This window comes from Dermacentor albipictus, chromosome 7 (assembly GCF_038994185.2).
Source record: "Dermacentor albipictus isolate Rhodes 1998 colony chromosome 7, USDA_Dalb.pri_finalv2, whole genome shotgun sequence".
Lineage (NCBI taxonomy): Eukaryota > Metazoa > Arthropoda > Arachnida > Ixodida > Ixodidae > Dermacentor > Dermacentor albipictus.
In genome coordinates, this window is record NC_091827.1 from 26,964,692 (window position 1) to 26,987,380 (window position 22,689).

Below are 22,689 nucleotides of genomic sequence, written 5' to 3' on the forward strand. Positions count from 1 at the left end.
GCCGGCGTTACGTATACCGAGAACCGCACGGCAGTTCGTGCGTGGTTCACGCGGTTCAATTTTATTTAGACAAAGCGCGGAAGAAATGAAAAAAAAGCAGTTTTAAGGAGGTTGCGGGAAGATTGACATCAGTGACAGACTATGTATGCTTTCCAAACTCTAGTTGCATTTCTGTGGCGAAAAAAAAAAAACTTTGATCACCTATATAGAACGCTTATCCTCCCAATCACGTAACAAGAACTCAACCGCATTTTTTCTGTTCTTTTATTCCTTTTCTATTCCGCGTAACTTTCTTCTTGGGCCTTCAATTTTCGTGGTCGAATTCACTTATAAGTACAGCATAGAAGTGAATATATAATGCTGGCTACGTACTCTGTGCTTTTTGTATAACCTTAGTGGAGCGAGCAAGTGGAAGCCAAATTTTGCGTTTTGAATTTCGCGCCAGAACGAGCGCGCTCCCCCCCTCCTACACAATTGCGTCGGCGACGTTAAATTTCGTCTCCCTTCCTCCATTTCCTTTCCGTTATTAATTTGAGCATGAAAAAAAAAATTCCGCGACATTTCTCAGATTTAGTTTTCGCTCACTCTCGATTGCAGTGCCATAACATAGACCCCGTCGCAGTTGCGTAGCTATACATACACGTGCACGTAGGCAGCCCTACTCCGCGATGTATAGACCGCTTCGTAAAACATGGACGCCTATAGCGTGACTCGCACGCGGAACGACCATACAAAAACGCACAAACAACTCTGCCGCGACCACCGGATGGGGCTAGATCTTATAAATACCGCTCGCGGGCTGTTGTGGAACGTCGTTGTGCCCAGGGGATCGCAGTCTTCAACGTGGCACCGCAATCACACAGAAAGGCCTTGGAGGCAAAGAAAGCCAGCGTCTCCTCCTCCTCCTCCTCTTCCACCGCCGTTGTTTTACCGAGTCGTTTCGGTTTGTGTTCGAGCACACGCAAGCAGCGAGTGTGCCTGAAGGCAAGGCAGCATGCATAGAGTTTCTCACTGTAACACCTAGAGGGTAATCTGGCACCGCCGTCTATGGGATTTTCTTAAGGGGGCACCGTGCCGTCATGGGAATGACGGTATATGTGTCTGCGAGGCTCGTGTTGGCTGGTGTTGTAAGAGGCTTCGTCTAAAACGTGGATATGGCTACGCAAATAACGCGTTCTCAAAGTAAGATCTTCATAAAATGTTTCCATTCGCGCATATTACATCTTTACTCACCCACGATGCATGACCAAGCGAAGAAAAGCAAGAACAGACGACCAACTGTTTCAAAGCGAGTGCGAACCTTGTCGTCTGTCCTCCAACTTTAGCGGCCCGCTGATACTTTTTACGTAACATTTAGTCGTACACACAATAACAAGTTCTCATAGTTAAACAAAACATGTTTTCGCGTAATAATAAAGCTAAAACAGCTTTTCATGCGCTGTTCTAGTAGAAAATGAATCATTGTGACAGACGAAACGGTACTTGCCAAGCGCGTCTTCAAGGTGTCCTGCCTCTACGAGAACGATGCCAATCCGAATCCACAATCTACCGGCATTCCCATGCATACCACAGCGCAGCAGCGCCAGATTTCCCTCTAGGTAATGTAGTGAGCAACTCTATGGCAGCATGAGAGACAGACAGTAAAGGACGCCGCCGCTGAGTTAACTGCTCGCGATATACGCTCAAGGTGCCCGGGCGTCCTATGACAGGAAGTGCTCGCGACAGAAACGCTTGGCAGGAAGCGACGCAGTGCCACTGTCGAGCTGCGAGACCGGGCCCGGCCGTGTGGCCGCCTACACGGCACCAGAGGCGTTGCATGTGAATACCTTAAACTGTGGCGCTTAACGTTTCGAAACTGCCTATATACAGCCAAACCTCGTTATAACGAAACGGACATAACGAAATAATCGCCATAACGAAGTGAAATTCCCCTTGAATTCCCCACAGAGATTAATACTGCATAACTTGAAATGGTGGATAAAACGAATTCTGGCTCCTCGTTCAGCTTCATTATAACGAGGTTTTAATGTAGCGGTTTAGCGGGACGCCGTAGTGGAGGGCTCCGGTTTAATTTTGACTTGCTGAGGTTCTTTAACGTGCACACTAAGTCTAAGTATACGCCAGTGTTCTTGCACTTCGCCCCCATCGTAATGCGGGCGCGTCGCGGTGAAAAATCGAACCCGGAACCTCGTGCTGCAGCATCAGAGCGCCATAGCTATTGAGCCACAGTGGTGGTCAACACCGCGCGGTGACACGGCTGGTTTGGTGGTTACGTCACCGTTTTCGATCAAGCTGTGCTAAAGACTTTTTCCCGAATGAAAACCAGTGTAAACAGTCTGCAGATCATCTACAAATACATGGTACACTACTTTGCGGCCCCGCTGATTTTACAAAATGTATATTTCACAGCTACTGTCTCATCGCTTTGCCGTTCGAGGCCGCGAAGGGGGGGGGTTGCAGGGGGGGGGTTGTTGGAGGAGTCACAGCCCCACCGCTTCCCCCCACAAATGTAATCACGCGGGGCAACCTTCGTTAATTTGTAAACACGAATTCAATGCAGACCACCGGTATGCTTCGACACCAATCCTTTTATCAGCTACACGGCATCTTTACGTTCCAGACACGATAGTTGCACGACAGCTTAACGCCGTAATCGGCTCCAGCTCTCTCGGTTAATTTCGACGCCCTAGGTTTTTTCTTTTTTTTTAAACGGCGTGCCCGCAACGCATGGTAAGTGCGAGCGTTCTTGCAATCCGCCGCCACCACCAAGAAGCCGTGGCTTCGTGTTCAGCAGTAGAAAGCCATATATCTAGTACTGTACCATTGCAGCGGGTGCAGTGAAAGTGAGTAAGGAAGGCACGTCGGCTGGCCTCCTGTCAACATGAGGCTAAATCCGTTCCTGTTCTTCATGCAGTTCCTTCTTGGCTGGACAGTGACGGTCGGCGCATTACAAGATGGAGCACAACCGTTTATCATCGCTACCACCCCTGCCCAAGATTACGCACATGACTGGCAGCACTACAACGACACCTGGGCGTCATCGCGCCGTGGACTATCGACGTCACCCGCAGCTATAAAGAGCCCACCTTGGTCACGACAGTTCAGTGGGCACGTCGGCTGGCCTCCTGTCAACATGAGGCTAAATCCGTTCCTGTTCTTCATGCAGGTTAGTAACGAAGTTTGTACTGTGAAATCGGACAACCCGTGCTTTTTCCAGCTGACGTGCCCACACTGTGTTTGCATTCTTTGTCTGAATGTTCGAAATGTACTATCGCTACTGATAAGTGGGGACGTGGAACCGAATCCTGGTCCCACGGTAGACCAACAACTCGCTGAGTTACTTAAAGGGCAAAAAAGCATCCAAAACAGACTCGACGAAATTGAATCCAAGCTTAATATTGTTGAGGCAGCCACATTAGCTATCACAGAAGTTAAAACTGAGGTGCTTAGGCTAGAAGGGACTATTCGAACTATGGAAAGTAAGCTGATAGAACTAGAAGACCGATCCAGGAAAAATAACGTTATTGTGTTCGGTGTAAAAGAGGAAGATGATGAAACGACAGATGATTTGACTGAAAAAGTGATTAACGGCGTTTTTAGCGAGACCCTAAACGTGACTGTTTCTTCGGTCGAACGGATTCACAGGATAGGCCGCAAGCAACTCAACAAACGCCGTCCCGTGATAATAAAACTGACGGACCACCGTGAAAAGATGGCCATTTTGAAGAATTGTCGCAAGTTGAAAGGGAAAGAGGTCTCGATTTCGGAAGATTTCTCAGCCCCAACCAGACTGAAACGTCAAAAACTCTGGCAGAGCACCTCAGAATTAAGAAAAACAGGCGGAAAAACCCAGTTGGTCTACGACAAAATTAAAGTTAATGACGAACTGTTCGAATGGGATGCTACAGAAAATAAAAGGGTTCCTGTTAGAAAGCCTGACGTCAGTAAGAAGCAATGAACTGAAACTGGCAATAAACAACCATTTTGTTGCCTGAACCTTAATGCTCGTAGCATTATGAATAAGTCCGAAGAAATAGAAAGTATCGTTCTGACGTACAAGCCACATCTAATAATAATAACCGAGACTTGGCTGCACAGTGAAATCAGCGACGATGAGGTAACGCCACCGGGCTATCAAATTCACCGCACGGATAGGGATTCCCGAGGCGGTGGTGTCGCAATTATCTTCCAAGATACGCTACACGTGGAAAAGCTTCCTGGCGTACCTGGTATCGAGAACGTAATCTTAAAGGTCTTTCTCGATGACCTTAGTCTCGTAGTAGCAGGATTTTACAGGCCGCCTAACTCAGGTAATTCCTTTTTCGAGAAACTTAATGAGTTTTTATGCGCTAGCAAAAGTTATTCTTGGAATTTGATTCTAGGTGGTGATTTTAACGTACCATCCATAAACTGGAACAGTAAATTCCCAGACCCCTTATGCAGCTCTGCCGAGCCTTTCGTTGATATTATTCTTTTCCATGACCTAACACAACTAGTTACCGAGCCAACTCGGATACAAGGGGAAACCATGTCTATTTTAGATCTTTTTCTTGTCAGCAATAGCATCCTTAATCGCAACCCGACAACGTATGTTCTCGACGGTATATCCGATCATAAGATGGTAAGCCTATATGTAGATTTCAATTGTATAAAGAAAATCAAGAAACAGGCATCTATGGTACCGATTTTTGCGCGTTCTGATGATGTGAGTATATTGGACCAGCTTGACATCTCGTTTTCACAATTCCTTGTCCACTCTGAGTCTGGGGAAATTTCCGTTGATGACTTGTGGCTTTTCTTCAAAAACCTTGTTTTAAGGTGCATAAAAGATTTCGTACCATTCCGAGTGAAGTGTGTGCAACGCTCAAACCCATGGATGACCAAAGACATTGTACGCTTGGGACGAAAGACGAAAAAGATCCGAAAGAAACTTCGTCGTAGTCCCTCCGAGAATACCGCGCAAAAACTTTCCGACATGCGCAGACAGTTAAAACACGCTATCAAAAATGCTAAGTTACATTATGACAGTGTAACTATGAAAAACTTTCTTCTTTCGTCCCCGGCAAAGTTTTGGCGTCATTTCAAACAAAAAAAGAGTACAATATCGAATCTATGTATTGATGGTAGACCTGTTACGGATCCATTTGCCATTGCGAGTTCATTCAATGATTACTTCTGTTCAGTGTTCACGAAAGATGACGGCAATCAGCCACACTTTACACTACCTCACGAATGCCCCGCTATAGGTGACATAACAATCACTGAGGAAGGCGTTCTTTCGCTTCTTTTGAAAGTGGACAGCAAAAAATCCCCTGGAATAGACGGCATACCCAATGCCTTCCTCATTAGGTATGCCGAATGGTGCTCGAAATATTTAACCATAATATTTAAAGAATCCTTACGGCGAGCGGAACTTCCACATGATTGGAAGTATGGAAGAATCGTCCCCGTTCCTAAATCACAAAATCCATCACATATTGCGATATACCGGCCGATCTCCATTTTATGCACATGTGTGAAGACACTTGAACATGTCATTTTTAAACATATATCGGAGTTTCTTGAAAATAACAACCTGATCGATTCCAGACAGCATGGTTTTCGTAAGAACCTGTCAACGGTAACACAACTACTCGAAACCGTTCATGATTTTGCTTCATCATTGGATAGGCAAAGCCAGGTAGACATTATATTCTTAGATTTCGAGAAAGCCTTTGATCGCGTGTCCCATCCTAAACTGCTAATCAAAATGAAAGCAATATTCAAGAACACTACATTATTATCCTGGATAGAAGCATATCTTTCATTGCGACAGCAGAGTGTTTCCATCGACAGCATTAGTTCCAGTCCGGCCCCAGTTTTGTCAGGCATACCGCAGGGATCCATCCTGGGACCACTGTTCTTTTTAATTTTTATTAATGATATTACTCAAGACATACCAGTGAAAACTAAGTTGTTTGCTGACGATTGTATATTGTATAACGTAATTCAGCATCCGAATGACCAGGCTCTTCTAAATTCATCTCTATCTAAAATAGATCATTGGTGTTCTGAGTGGCAAATGAAGGTAAATGACAAGAAAACCGTAACGATGACAATAACAAGAAAACGGATTCCCCTACACTACCAATATTCCATAAATGGCCGCAGTCTTTCTTCAGTAGAGAGTTATAAATACTTGGGTGTCATGATCACGCCTGATCTCAGGTGGAACACGCATATCAGCTACATACAAAAAAAGGCCATGCAGAAACTTGGGTATCTGAAACGTTCCCTACGTCAGTCGACAGAAGAAATAAAGTTACTGGCATATAAAACATTTATTAGGCCGATTCTTGAATATGCTTCCGTCTTATGGGACCCATTTACTGAATTAAATATAAGTAAACTCGAAAGTGTTCAAAGGAAATCAATAAGATTCGTCTATAATTCATATAGCTGGCACACATCGCCGACTCAGCTGCTAGAAAAAGCTAATTTAGAAACACTTCAACTAAGACGCCATCGTGATAGGTTGAAATATATGTATTTAATATATCATGATAATTTGCGTATCAATAAGGAATTGTACATTCAACAGGTGACTCGTCGTTCCACACGAGCAAATCACTCGAAAAAGGTCAAAGAATTCGCCTGCAGAACCGATTGCTTCAGTAATTCATTTTTTCCTCGAACTATTCGAGAATGGAACCGTCTCAGTGCACACATTGTCGAGAAACCCACCATGCAGTCATTCTTAAGTGCTTTATAATTCCATCAGACTTCAATTTTCAGCAACACTTATCTCGTGACATATGCTATGGTTCTCCCGCAAAATGCTTCGATAAGCGATGCATTACTGCAGTTTGTCATATCGAGCGACGCGCATGTGCAGCTTGAATTGTCCATGTTCTGATTTCTTCTTTCCTTGTCAAGCACTCTGTCAATATATCATTGTACAATTTTTATATCTGTAGCACGGGTTTGTATGCAAGCGACGTGCAAACTATTGGTCTTTCGCTACTTTTCAGTGCGCAGTGCGAGCATTGTCTAATGCGTTCTTGTCTTGTTATTTTTGATCATTTTTTTTTCATATGTACTGTCCACTCCTGCCTACGGCCTTCTCTGAAGGCTGGCAGTATTTCTCAAATAAAATAAAAAATAAAGGAACGAGAAAAGCAGAAGGGTAGGGAGGTTAACCAGAATAATGTCCGGTTGGCTACCCTACACTTGGGGAATGGGAAAGGGGATAACAATTTCTCTCTCCGATGACAGAGAGAGAGAGAGAGGAGGGAAGGAAAGAAGGAAATAAGCGGTGAGGTCGCTGACGCGTGTGGTCTAATAGTAATTGCACTAATAGTCACAGGCGTTCACACAAGCTCGTCGCCCTCAAGTAGCACAAAAGTGCCTTCCCCACTTAATGTGTCGATGAGGGATGGGGTGAGTAAGAGTTTGTAAATAACGTTCTATATACCAGACAGTACTGTTTCATATTGTTCCTATTCGTGCCTAGCGTGTCACCACGTTTAACGGCTGCCCCTACATTCGGTATAGAGGACTCGCTTTCTAAACCAAGCAGAGGTTAAACCAAGTTCGAGAGTGGGGAGTGGGGGTGGGAGGTAGGGGGAGGCTCGGATTCGCTAGCCGGGCGTGTGGGCGGCTCTCCGGAGCGGAAGGACGCGGTGACACACGCGCTGACTCAGACGCACCTCCGCCGAGCTGCGCCCCCGATAATAATTGCTCCGGGGTAACGCGTGTTGGCTCGCATGCTTGCGCACTGGGGCAACTGCGTGCAACGAGGCAAAACAAGCGCGAAGGCACAGTCGCGCGAGCGCGTCTCCGAGGTCACCTCGTCGCGGCGCGACGATGTGTAGAAAGCGGGAGTCTCTTATAGCCGGCGTTGTGATGTGCAGTTTTGTACGCGCCCCCTGGTAACGCGTGGAAGGAAGGAAGGAAAAAAAACTTTATTTAAGGCCAACACTAAGGCCCAGTAAAGTAGAGCGGAAGTGCGAGCGTTTGTTGGGTAAAATATGATCGGCAACAGATAAAGGACGCGCCGGGCAGGCATCTTTCGGATGTCTGCCTAAACTACGCCAATACTAGCGAACTAACTTTCTGTGGCAGCGAAGGAAGAGCGAGAGCGCAGCAGCTTCTGCCTATTCGTTACTGCGCCAAGTAACAGAGCGAGCACACCTGCCTGTTAACAAAGTGATCAGCGGAAAGTGAGCTGGTGGCACAAGTTCTACCGCACAAGTGATAGCTAAAGCTAGAGAGCGAGAGAGAGAGATAAAGAGAGAGAGAGAGAGACTGTTCTCTGCAATTAATATCGCATAGGTTTGCCCGACGGCATGCCTAGCACGCTGTTCTAGATGGGTATGACAAAAAATTGTTTGCTCGAAAGGCGAAGCATCGATTGCGATAGAAAATTTGCAGACAGACATAACGGAGTAAGGATAATACTTTCATCGGCTGCGTGTACTTGTAGACGATCGATTGCTCCGAATGTAAGTAAATTAACAAGCACGGTGCCAGCGCGCACTCGCTGTGAAAACGCCGACGGTAGGAAGCGCGGCAGCAGCAGCGAGCGAAGTGACCTTCGTGCTGTCTCGCTTCAACGCAAACTGAGCGCCGCGAGAACGCACAGCACGCAGAAGCCTGCGAGCCGTCGACGCACCTATAGTCGGATACAACTTTAGAAAAAAGGAGAGGCCCCGCCCAGATGGCCGAAGCGGCGAAGTCACCGGCCGTCCGGCGCATGACGTCGGTCCCGAGTGCGCGCCCATTGGTGGATGCTCGTGTGCATCTGCCTCGGAGGAGTAAACGCCCCCTTTTTTCTAAAGTTGTATCCGACTATAGACTCTACTCTGCCCGCAACGCTGATAGTTCTCAAGGCACGGCCGCGCCACCGCGCGCAGCCGCCACATACGCAGTTGGAGCCGGAGTACAACGCCCCTTCCCCTCCTCCTCCCTCTCACCCCCCCGGTGGCTCGCGCGCGACGGAAGAGCGTCGAAGACCCTCCCTGCGAGCGTCGGTTCCCCTCGCACGCCTTCACTCATACATACAGCGTAGGGCGCGCGGCGACGGTGTTATCGCCTTTGGATTTTATATGGAACATCACGGCGACGCCGACGACAGAAACGCGCCTGGAATGCCCATATAATTGCTATCGCAATAGAAAAAAAAATGAGACGGATTGGCAAGCACAGCGCACGTAGCGGATACACGACGTACACACAACTGTACCGCAGCCCAATGGAGAGGTATAGCTACCTAATTATTTTAATTAATTATAGGGTTTTACGTGCCAAAACCACTTTCTGATTATGAGGCACGGCGTAGTGGGGGACTCCGGAGATTTCGACCACCTGGGGTTCTTTAAAGGGACCCTGAAACGATTTTGGCGATTTTCTACAAACGTACTGAGTCGTTAGAGTAGGTTCTTCTGATCATTAATTGATGCATCTAAGTGCTCTGCGTAAAGCGTGTAATTTATTATAAGGTTTTAAAAATACCCATCGCTGCCGATCGCAGCGCACTGCTCGGCGGAATTTTAAGCCGCCCCTACCCATATGATGCAAATAACCCATATTACGTCACATGGGCGAGCTATCTGATTGGCTGACCAGGGCGCGTGGTCGATAATTTTTCCAACTTTATGGTGCACAAATGATGCTCGTAATAGTTGGAATGTTAGTTACTTTATTTTTGTAAAAAGAAAATATCTTAAAGAGAATACACAATAATAGTGTTTTAGTACACTTCAGCACTTCCGGCACACAGCAAGTGTCGTCTGCTTGTGTTACAACGTACTCCATTTTGACGAGAGCTCCGCGGTCAGAGTCGGTCTCAGTCTTTTCGCGAGCACTATGATTCGACTTTGTTGCCTTGTGGACTGCAAACCTAGCGACCTACAAACCGCGAGTCCAGTATTAGGGCAAACGCAAGCGCAAGGGGACAGGGTCTGGCCGCTTGACTGTGCCGGGATGAGCCACGAGATAAGCAGAAGGGCAAATGTGAACGGTCTGCACGGTGCAGCCACCTGGTGGCACAGAGCTCAACCATACACAGTAGCAGCAACGAAGTGTATTCTTTGCTGCTGGTGTGTATTTTTTGCAGGAGTGTAATCATCAACACGTTGATTTATAAATGTTTAAAATGCTTTACACTTGGTTAGAGCAATATTAGCGCTTTGTTTGACTGGTTATGCGCTGCGCCAGCAAGTGTCTGGACCGTGCAGACCGATCAGGCTGCTCACGTACGTCTACGCTAAAGTTCCTTCATCAGCTTGAGTTTATGCCTCCAGTCATTTGCCGAAATGACCAGCTTGCCTGTTTTTAGCGGAGTACCGGACACGTTCGGCGCTACGACAGAATGCTCGCAACGCACGCTGCTTCGATAGCTCTCCGTCGACGGCCAAGCGGCTAGCGGAGAGGTCTCGCGCGGGAGGGAGCACCGGAAGTGAGCGATGTGACGTCGCATCGTGACGCTGAACCAGTGAAGGCGGAGCTTAGCGCCGCTCGCTCGGTGAGCGAGTTGAGGAGGAAAAGCATAGCTAGGGAGGAGGGTAACTTCTAATCGCTTGCAGCTCCATTAATACGTAACGCTTCACTTAAATTGTGGTGCGAATGTTCTACTTAAGCTGTACCCTACGCGCCTACAAAATTTGTCCGAACCGTTTCAGGGGCCCTTTAACGTGCGCCTAAATCTAAGCACACGGGTGTTTTCGCATTTCGCCCCCATCGAAATGCGGCCACCGTGGCCGGGATTCGATCCCGCGACGTCGCGCTCAGCAGCTTAACACCATAGCCACTGAGCAACCAAGCAACACTTCGGGGGGAGCTTGCTCTTCGAGGAAGACACGTCAGTGACCACCACGAACACGGTGGTCGTCGGAGTATTGAAAGAAAGAAAGAAAGAAAGAAAGAAAGAAAGAAAGAAAGAAAGAAAGAAAGAAAACCGAAAGTAAGTGCGACTGACCGGGCGGCGCGGCACAATGACACCTACAGGGGCATTGCAGAACCGCGAGGGATTGAAAATGGGGAGGGTGGAGGGCCGACAAGGCTGCCTCCGATGGTGGTGGTGTTGGGTCGAGAACGATGACAAAAGTGCCTGCACTCAGCATAAAGGTGGTCGGGTGGGGGGGGGGGGGGTGCGTTTCGTGAAAGGACGTAGGCGCGGCCACGCCTGAGGGGGCAGCGCGCGGAGTCGACGCGATCGGAAGCCCTCGCCCAAGAGCAGCGACGAAATAAATCCCCAGGTCTAGAACGGAAACACGTTTCGCGTGACGCCTTCTTCTTCTTCTTCTTCTTCGTTCTTTTTTTCTTAGTTCCTGTCTTTCCGTGCCTACGTATGCCTTTTATTCTTGTTTTCGCTTCGTTTAGTTGCTTTCAGATTTGCAAGGCGAGTAAACCCGCATCCACCGATTACGATTTGTTAACACTCCGATGCCATATACGCGATTGATTGAATGCCGAGTTGACCACGAGTGAAATTATGTTATTCAGTCAAATGCGCAATTCTGACTTCTTGTAACGTCCACATAATGTCCAAGTTATGTCCGCCTCTTCGAGCAATACAGCTTTAGGGATAATTGTGCTATCTGGCACAGGGCATCATCAAATAGCCTGCACAACGTACACATATGTGGAACACCTAGTGTGACACCCTGCGCGCTGCTTACAACACGTACAATGTTTAAGTGTATTCGCATCCGTCGGAATGCCTTCGAGTCCAATTCTTCAAGGGCCTAACGTCTTTACGTATTAACGTTAGTCTGCAATACAGTACCTTCAGCGCGTACAGACGATAAACTTCAAACAATAAAGCCACAAACTAACCTCGTCGTAAGCAAATCGAGGCACAAACGCCCAGTTATTTCAACTATGAGCGTCTTCCGTCGACGAGTTCGCAACATGCAGACCGGGAGACACACCAACGAAGAGACCGGTGCATCGCTGAGTTTGTGCTGATAAGGAGCGGCCCCTAGCGTGTCGACCTCGCCGCCGTCTTACAGATGATTACGTGCTACGCACCGAAAGGTACATACCAGTCAAGCAGGATCAGGAACGTGCTGTGTGTTTCGATCAATGAATGAATGAATGAATGAATGAAAGCAGTCAAGCAGGAACAGCAACGCGCTATATGTTTCGAGCAATGAATGAATGAATGAATGAATGAATGAATGAATGAATGGCAGTGCTCTGATGGGCAGCCAGCGCGCTGCGACAGCGAGGAGCATGAGGCCCATCGCGCTGGCTACCCGCCGTCGGGTGACGTCAGCAAACGTCACCTGGAGGGTCGCGGCCTCGCGCCGCTCGCTGCAGCTTCCCAGTTTTAGGGTCCCGTACCCAATTTCGGATTCGCGCGCCCTCTGACAGTCAAAATACATCGTGCCACGGTTCCGCGGGTAATCACTGTTATTTTTTTTTCAGGATCCAAATGTCGACATGGCTTGCGCGGTAAGCTAGCTTCAATTTTCCGAATTACGATGAGCCCGCTGAAATTAAAGGCTCTAAAGGTAATCTTTAGAGCCTTTACGTTGTTGCTAATGAGCGACTGATTACGAAGTATCAACCGTCAACCCATGGTCGCCACCATTGATTGCGTGTTTTCGAAGGAACCGTCGTTTTTGTTTCAAAACGCCTACTCTTAAATATTACATCAGATATTCTTAGAATTGCCATAACTATATATATATATATATATATATATATATATATATATATATGTGTGTGTGTGTGTGTGTGTGTGTGTGTGTGTGTGTGTGTGTGTGTGTGTGTTTCAATACAGCTTCATGAATTGATGTACGGCGGGCAGAATGAGTGGGGACGGGGACAGCAAACACATCCTCCTCTCCTTCCGTTTTTTTCTTTCTCGTCGACTCCCTCTCCACCGGCTTGTCGCTTATTGGCGGCCTGCCTCGCCCGCATTACGGCGGCCGGAGTATCGCAAACCATCGACGACGACTACGCGGCGGAAATAATGAGCGAGGCCAACCGTCGGCGGCAAAAACTGGACGAGCCTCACAGGAGAAGAGGGTAAAAGCGGGGAGGGGGGAGGGTACACATACACGCTGTACACGTATATGTATACGTGTACAGCGCGGCGTCGGCGACGGCAAGCACGGTGTCGGTAGTAGCGGCGGTGGTAGTCAACGACCTTGCCAGACGAGCACGCGGGGGCCTCCTGAGGTGTGCCGCATAGACTCGCACGTTACCGGCACTCTCGCCTATGTAACGTAGGCGTCGCCAACTTTGAGAGCACGTCACAGTTTCGGTGCTCGTTCGAGGGGACTGAATTTTCGAAGCAGTGCAATTACAGAGAGGACGTGCAACAACAACAAAAAAATAAGGGGAGGGGGGCGCAGGTCACGTGTGGGCGTAATTCCGCGAACCTAAAACTCGGCAATGCAGGCTGCGCGCGTACATCAGAATTTGTAATGCAAAAGACACGCCTTGCCTACCTAATGTAAAACTATATAATTTATAATATAATCTACAAAAGAAGAGAAACGATGTTCTGTAAGTTCGGTATGTAGGCAGTTTAGAATGAAGGAACACGCTTACGAGAAAGGCATGTTTTACTCGCTTACATTTCACTCACACGAAGGCCGCCGAAACGTAATCAAGTAAACGTGCCTTTCTTTTTTGTATGTGTGCTCTTCAATATATACATATATACACGTAAGACATACCACCTCACATAATATCTAGCCACCTATATCCTTCAACCAAATTTAGAGCTTGAAAGTTAAAGCGGAAAGAAAAGAAAGCGATCCTTTCTTCTTTTAAGTCCGACAGCGCTTTCCTGAACGTCCGTGCAGCTGACTTCAGCGAAGATAAAAAAAAGAAATAAACAAATAAAATGTGCGCACCGGATCAATACTTGCATATAAAAAACACTTCTTTTTGCACCACTGTTTTTATATCGCTGCTCTTATTTACAGAACATTGCCAACGTACTGCTTGTGTTATAACCGTACGCGTACGCTTTGTTTTGATTATTAAATATTGGGATCATACATACGTTTGTATTGCCTGGTGTGTCAATCGGAGTAAGTGCTTGCAATAAGCCTGCATTCGTGAATTACATCGCTCAATGACATTGCGAGTGATTTAATGGATCGGCAACGTGTAGCCATCCGGACATCTAGAAACAAGTTACTTTAGAACTATTATAACAGCAGGCGCCGGGCAATCGCGATAACGGGCATGTTGTTATGATGGCGGTGGTCAAATGTTAAAAAGCACTTATGAAGAAGCTTGGTGAATTTCGGCCACGTACTGATGACTCAAATTGAAAATTCGGCACGACAGCCATGGCGCGGTAACTTATGACCTCGTGATAAATTCGCCTAATATCACCCTCTGGCATAATTTCAGACACATCGCGGGTCCTATACACGAATAAATGCGGTAGTCATCACTAAACAGAAAGAAGTGTGGCTACTACAGGACGCTATACGGTATACGCCAGCGGCACGGCAGTTTGAAGGGAGGGGGGGGGGGCGGTTGCGATCACAGGAGAACGAAGGCTGCGAGTGTCTCAGCGACGATGCTTCGGCACGAACGTACTACTTACAGCCGCCAAGCACAGAGACGAGGAAAAGGGTGAAGAGGAGAGAGAGGAATTGAGAAAGAGGGCGTAGTTAGAGGGCGAGAGAGAGCGCGCGGTTGGACGAAGCAAAGGCCGCGCGCCGGACCTTGCGTTCCTTCCAGACAGCGTGGCGCTTGCCAGCTTCGAGATGGAGATAGGGAGAGGGAGTCAGACCGCATAACCAGACGACCGCACCATTAGAGCAGAGGCGGACTGCAATGCAGACGGCAGTCGGCCGACAGACGAAAGAAGAACGGCAATCCCTTCTGCTCCGTCGTCTGCAGCTTTCGTCTGTTTGGCCACACATGCATAGCGGCGGCCCACTTCCACACGAGACCGACGTCGACGCCCTGTAATCGTCTTTCGCGTCGAGTTCTTTGGCGAGCCGTAGCGAAGACGACGCCTAGACGTATCCATTCATTCCGGCTGTATACGTACTCCGATCAGACGACGCAGCACCACATTTTTGCGTCATAACCTCTGTTGTGTTAGGCAGTTCACAGATCTTCTCGAGGGCAACTTTGACTATTAGATCCGCCTTCTAAGGCGAAAACAGGCATCCAGAAGACCTCCCGTAGACAGCTACGTGGCTCCTGGCTCCACACTTACAGATAGGAAACAGACGAATGTAGGTTTCTTGTGTACTATTTTGCCTTCTTTAACCGGTTATTAGATGAATTCAGACAAAGACTTCTCGTAGACTATTTTGGCTGTTTTATCCACACTTACATAGACGAAACTAAGCAGTCCACGAACCCTCCGTACACAACTTTGGCTCAGTCAACACTTGTAGAGAAGAATGTAGACAAACTACATACTTTTTGTACACTAGCTTCTGTACCTCCGCCATTATAGAGATGAATGCAGAGAATCGAGACTTTCGCAGCTTATACGCCTTCTAGATCCACGCTTATGGGGACGACAATAGACCTGGAAGACAACCAGACCTTCTTTAGATCAACATTGGCTCAGCGATGTAGCCAGGCCGCGTACTTCACATATATGGGCACTCCTACCGCACAGACGCAGGAGATGCTGCGGTCCAGTTTCCTGACCCCGCGCCAGCGGGCCTAACGTTTTCGCCCCGCGCTCCGTCGTCCAGGTCATTGCACCCTCCTCAAAAGATCGCGAGGGGGCTGCGCGGTGGTGAGGTGGTGCGCGCAGCTACGCAATTGCAGCGGCGGAGAGAAGACTTCGGCGGGCGGTGGGGGGGGGGGGGAGTCGGGCATGCACTAACAACAGCAGCAGCAGCAGCAGCAGCAGCAGCAGCAGCACAGAGCCCAAGCAAGGGGAGGAATCCCGCTCTTCCACACCGATGTGGTGCACCCCCCAACCTTTCGCCCCCCTCTCCTACACGCTCTGCCGAACGACGATTTCCCGCCGACGCGCACCACGCACCGTCTTAAATAGCCGCAGTCGACGGCGACGAGCGCATTAGCGCACCAGCCCCTAGCTGCAGCCGTGCCGAGAGAGTGGGTGGGGGCAAGCAGGCCGCCGGGAAAGGGGAGAGTATATGCGCGAACGCAGCAGACGACGCAGCGGCAGCAGCAAGCCAACAGCAGCAGCCAGCGCTAGCGGCGGCGGCCGAGCCCACTAATGAGGCGCTAATTTCTAGAGGTGGAGGAGGGGGGCTGCCGCCATCAAAGGACCAACGCGCCGTTGAGCCGCGCGGTGAGCCGGAAGCAGCCTCGTTGCGGTTTTGCTCTTAGTGCGACCATGGCTTTTGTCGAAGGCCCTGCTGTTACACTTACGCCAGCCAGCACTTATAGGCATTCCAAAAGTACTCTGTTGGGGGGGGGGGGGGGGAGGTTGGTTCGTACTGAACAAGCTGCGCAAAATACGCCAAGACCGAAGAGAGGAAGAGATAGAGAAAGAGTGAAAGCAAGGAAATGAAAGATAGGGAGGTCAACGAGGCGAGTGTCCAGTTTTGCTACCCTGCACAGAAATGCTGGGAAAAACATCGCTGGTCTGATCTCTGTCCCATCTTTCTTTCTGGCCTTCTTGCACTTTGCGCAGACCGCTACTTCCTTATTATAGACGTTTTTGGCAGTTTGTTTACTCATCTGGTATGTACGTTTACTCCTGGTTCTTTCACATGCTCAATTATTTGGCATTTGTTTGTTTACGTTCTTCTCCTCGTCATGGGAATTCAAACAACTCCTCGGACGTAGCAAAGCCATGAGTAATACGAGACTGACATGTTCAGCGGACATTAAACACTTTCTCTCTCTTTCACTCGTATTTGTTCTCTTTCGATATTTTTTTCAGGGCATCCAAACTCAAGAACCGCGGCGAACACATTTCTCTCCCGTCCTCATATCCATGCGGATAAAGTAGCGATTAACTGTGCGAACAAGAAAATTAGAGCATTTTGTAGTAATACAATAATTAGTAAGTGGTGTTTTGAGCTGTCCATAAATTGATATTCGCTTTAGCACGTCAATTACGAGGCGTCAGACTCCACACATCAAATATATATGTAGGGCTTTGAGGGGTTAAATAACGAACGATACGCATTCCAATTAAATCAAATTGCATTTTTACGCCTTTGCCACCCCGCAATGTTCCATCGTTTGACGATTGTACTTTCCGTATAGCTATACGCTATGACGGATATGCATAGGAGCAGAAAATATGCTGGAATACCTCATATATACACGTCATATATACGTCATATAGGCGTCATATATACGCCAATATACGTCAAGAACACGTCGTGCGATGGTTGTACGCAAACTCAGTTATCACAAGGCAAACAGAGACAATGCCGGAGGGGAAGTTCCTTGCCAGTGCTTAGGTGCTTACACGACGCAGCAAATCGTTGAATGCGTTCATCTTTCACCCTTCACAAAGAAAAGCACAATGCGCTCCTTCACACATAAAGGATAAGCTGAAGCATGCACACGTAATTGTACTCGCATATCTCAAGCTGCTTTCTCAAGCCGGGAAATGACCTCGCAGAGACGTACACGTCAGAACGTAAACAAAACGTCACCCTGTGCATACGCATCACTGCAGCTCAACAGCAATGCAACGTTGAGAGTCTATAAACAGCACCCTGACGAAAAAGCTCTCCTAGAACGCATATATAACACATGTCGAAGAGACACGCCTTGCCAACGTTAAACAAGTCGTGCCACATTCTCGAGGTGTCTTCAGGCACCGACCACCCCTGCGCTTCCATCGTCCCTGACGTTACACCGTGGTAATTCAATAGCTGCGCCACCTACAGGTGTACGCTACAACCCGGTTCGAGATATTCGATCCGGTGCCACATTCTCGAGGTGTCTTCAGGCACCAACCACCCCTACGCTTCCATCGTCCCCGACATTACACCCTGGTAATTCAATAGCCGCGCCATCTACAGGTGTACGCTACAACCCGGTTCGAGATATTCGATCCGCAGCGTGTGTAGCGAGTGAGGTCACATTCACCTAGGGAACCCAGCGCGAGACATTGGTAATTCGACAGCAGCGCCACCTGCAGGCGTACACCGTAATCCGGTTCCGGGAGATTCGCTCTGCAGGGGCGAGTCGGGTCACACACTCGCATCGGGCCTGTACGTGCTGTACACACAACGAATCCCTCGCGAAACGCGTATGCGACGGCACTTATATACTGCATAAGCGCCTAGACCTGGCCAGGTCCATGTATTTTCATGAGGCGCCACGTTCTTTGAGCGTGTGCGCGCCCGGACCTACTACACACATTAGATCAGCGGTGAGGCGGCGGACGGCGCCCGTTCGTCTTATTTACTGCTCCATTTGTAACACCCAACGAGACGGCGGAAGGAGAGAAGGCGGAGTCTGTCGCCCGAAAGCCGCGAGAAAGAAAAACGAAGCCGAGACAAGCGCGATCCATACCGCCAACTCCGTGCAGCGCACCGAAAGGTATACGCTGGTCGCGTCGTGAGCCAACCTATATATGAAAGCCACAGAACAACGGCTCCTAAATCGAGCAGCCATGTGACGTCACGTACGCCATTTTTTGTGTGTCCTGTTCGGTGCTTCCGCTGTTGCGCTGCACGAGATAATGCGAGACCTTTCGCCGCGCTGCAGCTGCAAAACGATATGGCGGCGTCGATGACGTCAGTGCCTGCTGCAGGATGCATCCCACTTCTAAGATTCCGTGAAACTCGGCCATGTTGCTGACGCGTTGAGCCAATCGGCGAGAGACCGTTGCAGTCCCGCGGGCCAATCAGAGCTGAGAAGACGGAGAGTTGACAATGCGGCGGGATCTGATAGTGTACACAATTACGTAATAGAGTAGAAAATCAATCGCCCATTGTCACTCAGCTGATGGCCCCGCGCACGGTCGACTGTAACGAAATGCTTGGCGTCACGGAACGGAATTATCAGCGCACGAAAGGCGATCGAGTCTTTTGTTCCTTCACTTCTCTGGAACACGCGCAGCCGCCTTCTCCCGTACCGCTATACTGATTGGCGGACACCGTAAATTTTCCTAATCACTAGGGTGAATGTGGCGCTAGTGTCTGTACAGGGGAGTGTGAGCACGGGAATTCAGTCATCAAGCCGGGGGAGTAATAGGTAGCGCATGTATTTTGCACATAAAACGTACTCCTTCTGGCTTCGAACGGCTTTGTGACTTCGCAGATTTACCACTTTAAACGATATGTTTCGTTTATCAATTACGAGCGTGCGCCGAGAGTTACTGAGAGTTAAAAATAAAATGACTGCTGCAACAGTGAGAAAGATACAGCGTGATGCATGAGCACAGATAAGGTAACAAGAAAGTCTCAAGCCACAGCGCGACGATTAATAAGACAAACCCGGCGTACTACCCATCAGACCCAGGATAACAGCTGGACGATCTCGGCGCCCGAGTTTTCCCTAGCAATCTCCGTATAGGGAAACTCTGTCGCTCACGCCAGTCTTATATATAGAGCTTTCGCTCTGTTGCACGGAAATGGGTGCGGACGAGAGTGCACAGAGTCGACTCCATCCCCGCGAGAACATTTTATACGCGAGACGGTTGTGGGGCCGAGTGGGAAGGGGAGGGGTTACTTAATGACGCCTCATGGTGTATGCGGCGACTCCTCAAGATGCTCCTGCAGCCCCGGAAGCGAACGCATCGTTCTTCTTGCGAAGCAATCACGTGGACACGCCACGTCACTGCCGGTCCGGCGACGCCGTAACTCTTGCGGCGGGAATCCGGAAGAAGCTTCAGCTCCCCGCTCCCCCCCTCCACCTCCCCTCACCTTTTCTTCTCGTCCGGGGTTTATTGGATTAAGAATGGGGGCTGATACCTAGAAGCAAGCAAGGCCCGAGCGATAGCCCCACATAGCTGAAGTCTCTCCCGGGTCACGTGGCTCCGCCCCCCCCTCTCTCCTTTCCCTCCTAAGTGCCGGCCGAGTTTCGAAACCCGCTGATAGATGGGCACGTGAATTCTAGCGGACCCTGTGGCGTGTACCGGTCTTGACCTTCTCGAGCCCGCTTCTGTCTCCGTTGAATGTTTTGCAAGGCGCAGCTGCGGAGCAGCGTTGTCAAAACGGTTCACTAAAGCTTCAGTTCTTCTTGGCCATTTTCTTTTTGCAGAAGTTGGTGCCTTGGTTGTTGCACTTGTCTTTTCAGTCCGTTGTTTACGATAACCGCTACCGGCGCGAAGCCAAATTTTAAAAGAGGCGAGACCGCGTTAGAGCGTCTACCGCGAACAGCGGAGTGCGTGGATTTAGCTCAACCTAGCGAACAGTAAAAAACGCACGAAGATGCATACAATGAACTGTGGCGAGTTCGTGACACATGTATCGGAGTGAAAGTTTCTTAGTCCGTCTTCATGGCTACTCTTATTCTTCTAGGATTTTCGCAGAAATATGTTTTGGTTTAACGCAAAGGTTGTGGAGGGCGGCAAAAGTGTTGCTGTTGCCATTAAAAGCGTGGCAGTACGAAAAAAAAAAAAATAAGGAAAGAGGCATACGCCATACACAGTGATACGCGGTATCGTGAATACACGTTTAGTTACCGTTCTGTAGGATGGCATTCGTGGAAAACGTAAAAAAAATGTAGACAGAACATCGAGTAAATTGACGGCGACTGTCATCACAAAACGCCAAGGAACTGTGGGTCGGTATAGTGTGGGGACTGAAGTTCGCATGGCTTTTTTCTTCCCCCTTTTGATCGGCCCTGGCTGACGGTAAGCCCACTGCGGCGATAACGTGGATAGAGAGCCGCATCGAGCCACTGACGAAAGAAAAAATTTTAAAATTAAATTGTGCGGTTTTACTTATCAAAACCACGATATGATTATGAGGCACGCCGTAGTGGGGAACTCCGGAAATTTAGACCACATGGGGGGATCGCTGACGAAACAATAGAAAGGTACAGCTTCGGAAGGGAGTCGTCACTTTCTTGAGAAATGAAGGTCGACGGATTCAATTCCACACAAAACACAAGCACAATAACAATGTTTCGAAGACACGAGCAAAGGTCACTCACCTGTCCCGCCGTGTCACAGAGCTGCAGACGTACCGGCTGGTTGTCCACTGTCACCACCACTGGTAACAAAAAAAAAAGAAAAGAATGCGTGAATATATGAGTTCATAGCATTCGTTCACTCGTATAGCACGAAAACCAAGCAATGGACACAGCTAACACGTCCCAAGGTGAAGCAGGATACACTTGGTTAGTGCAATATAAAAGCTTTGCGTTTGTCCGTTTGAGTTCCGCGCAGCAAAATGGCGTCCCCACTCCAGCCACGGAAAGCTGGTATAATAGCTTAACTGGTTAACTCAAGCATGCCGGGTTACTATTTGTCACCGCCACGTTTCAAAGAGGACGCCCGTAAATCATCAACATCATCACGATTGTCATCACCATCACCCACGCTTGCGCCTCCGCCCATCCGGCAGTCCGCCCAAACCGCCCACGTTTGCCGTATGGGCGCGAGCGAATTCCCAAGATGAAGCAGGATACACTTGGTTAGTGCAATATAAAAGCTTTGTGTTCGTCCGTTTGAGTTCCGCGCAACAAAATGGCGTCCCCACCCCAGCCACGAAAAGCATGTATAATAGCTTGACTGGTTAACTCAAGCACGCCGGGTTACTATTTGTCACCGCCACGTTTCAAAGAGGACGCCCGTAAATCATCAACATCATCACGATTGTCATCACCATCACCCACGCTTGCGCCTCCGCCCATCCGGCAGTCCGCCCAAACCGCCCACGTTTGCCGTATGGGCGCGAGCGAATTCCCAAGATGAAGCAGGATACACTTGGTTAGTGCAATATAAAAGCTTTGTGTTTGTCCGTTTGAGTTCCGCGCAACAAAATGGCGTCCCCACTCCAGGCACGAAAAGCAGGTATAATAGCTTAACTGGTTAGCTCAAGCACGCCTGGTTACTATTTGTCACCGCCACGTTTCAAAGAGGACGCCCGTAAATCATCAACATCATCACGATTGTCATCACCATCACCCACGCTTGCGCCTCCGCCCATCCGGCAGTCCGCCCAAACCGCCCACGTTTGCCGTACGGGCGGCGAGCGAATCCCAGCCGCGGCCGTCGCGTTCTCATCGGCGCGGAATGCGAGAACGCCCGCGCGGCTAGATTTGTAGCGGGCGTTTTTAAAGGGACACTAAAGCGAAACAATAAATCAGTTTAGACTAATGAAGCATTGTTTGAGAACCCTGTAGGTAGTCATTTCAGAAAAATAGTTTGATTATTTGATGAGAAACTGAAGGTCAGAGTATCAGTACTTGAATTCCGCGCCGAAACCCCAGCGCCGGTACGTCAGCGTGTCGTCAGTGATTCCAAAGTGTGTTTTCACATTTGGGCCGTGTTGGCTGAATAAAGGTTCCCGAAACTTGCCATGTTTAATATTTGGTTCCATTAGAACACAATGTAGTAAGTCTGTACCGCTATATATAATTAGTAGGCCCTCGAAGATGCCATCAAAATCCATGACGTCACAGCCACCAGGTGCGGGAACTTAAGTAGGCGTCGCCACCCGTATTTTGTTCTTGTGCTTTTTCTGGCTTACCAAACGTCTTATCGTTGTAAGAGTGGTGTTTTTGGTGTTGTATAACGGTAATTTACTGATGCAGAAGAAACCATTTTGCACTTTAGTGTCCCTTTAAAGAACCCTAGGGCGGTTAAGGTTA

The 22,689-nt window shown here is 48.8% G+C and overlaps 1 protein-coding gene across 2 annotated transcripts in view; it reads right to left on the bottom strand.

Moving 5' to 3' along the window:
- LOC135919291 (cell division control protein 42 homolog) overlaps positions 1-22,689 on the bottom strand; it is a 142,066-nt gene that overhangs the window by 83,880 nt on the left and 35,497 nt on the right. For both annotated transcript variants that reach the window (XR_010569934.2, XM_065453029.2), the window contains exon 2: positions 21,028-21,086. Coding sequence is in view for 1 of the 2 variants with exons in the window: in XM_065453029.2 (XP_065309101.2) it covers positions 21,028-21,086 (59 nt within the window). In the remaining variant the exon portion in view is untranslated. The remainder of the gene's footprint in view (positions 1-21,027; positions 21,087-22,689) is intronic.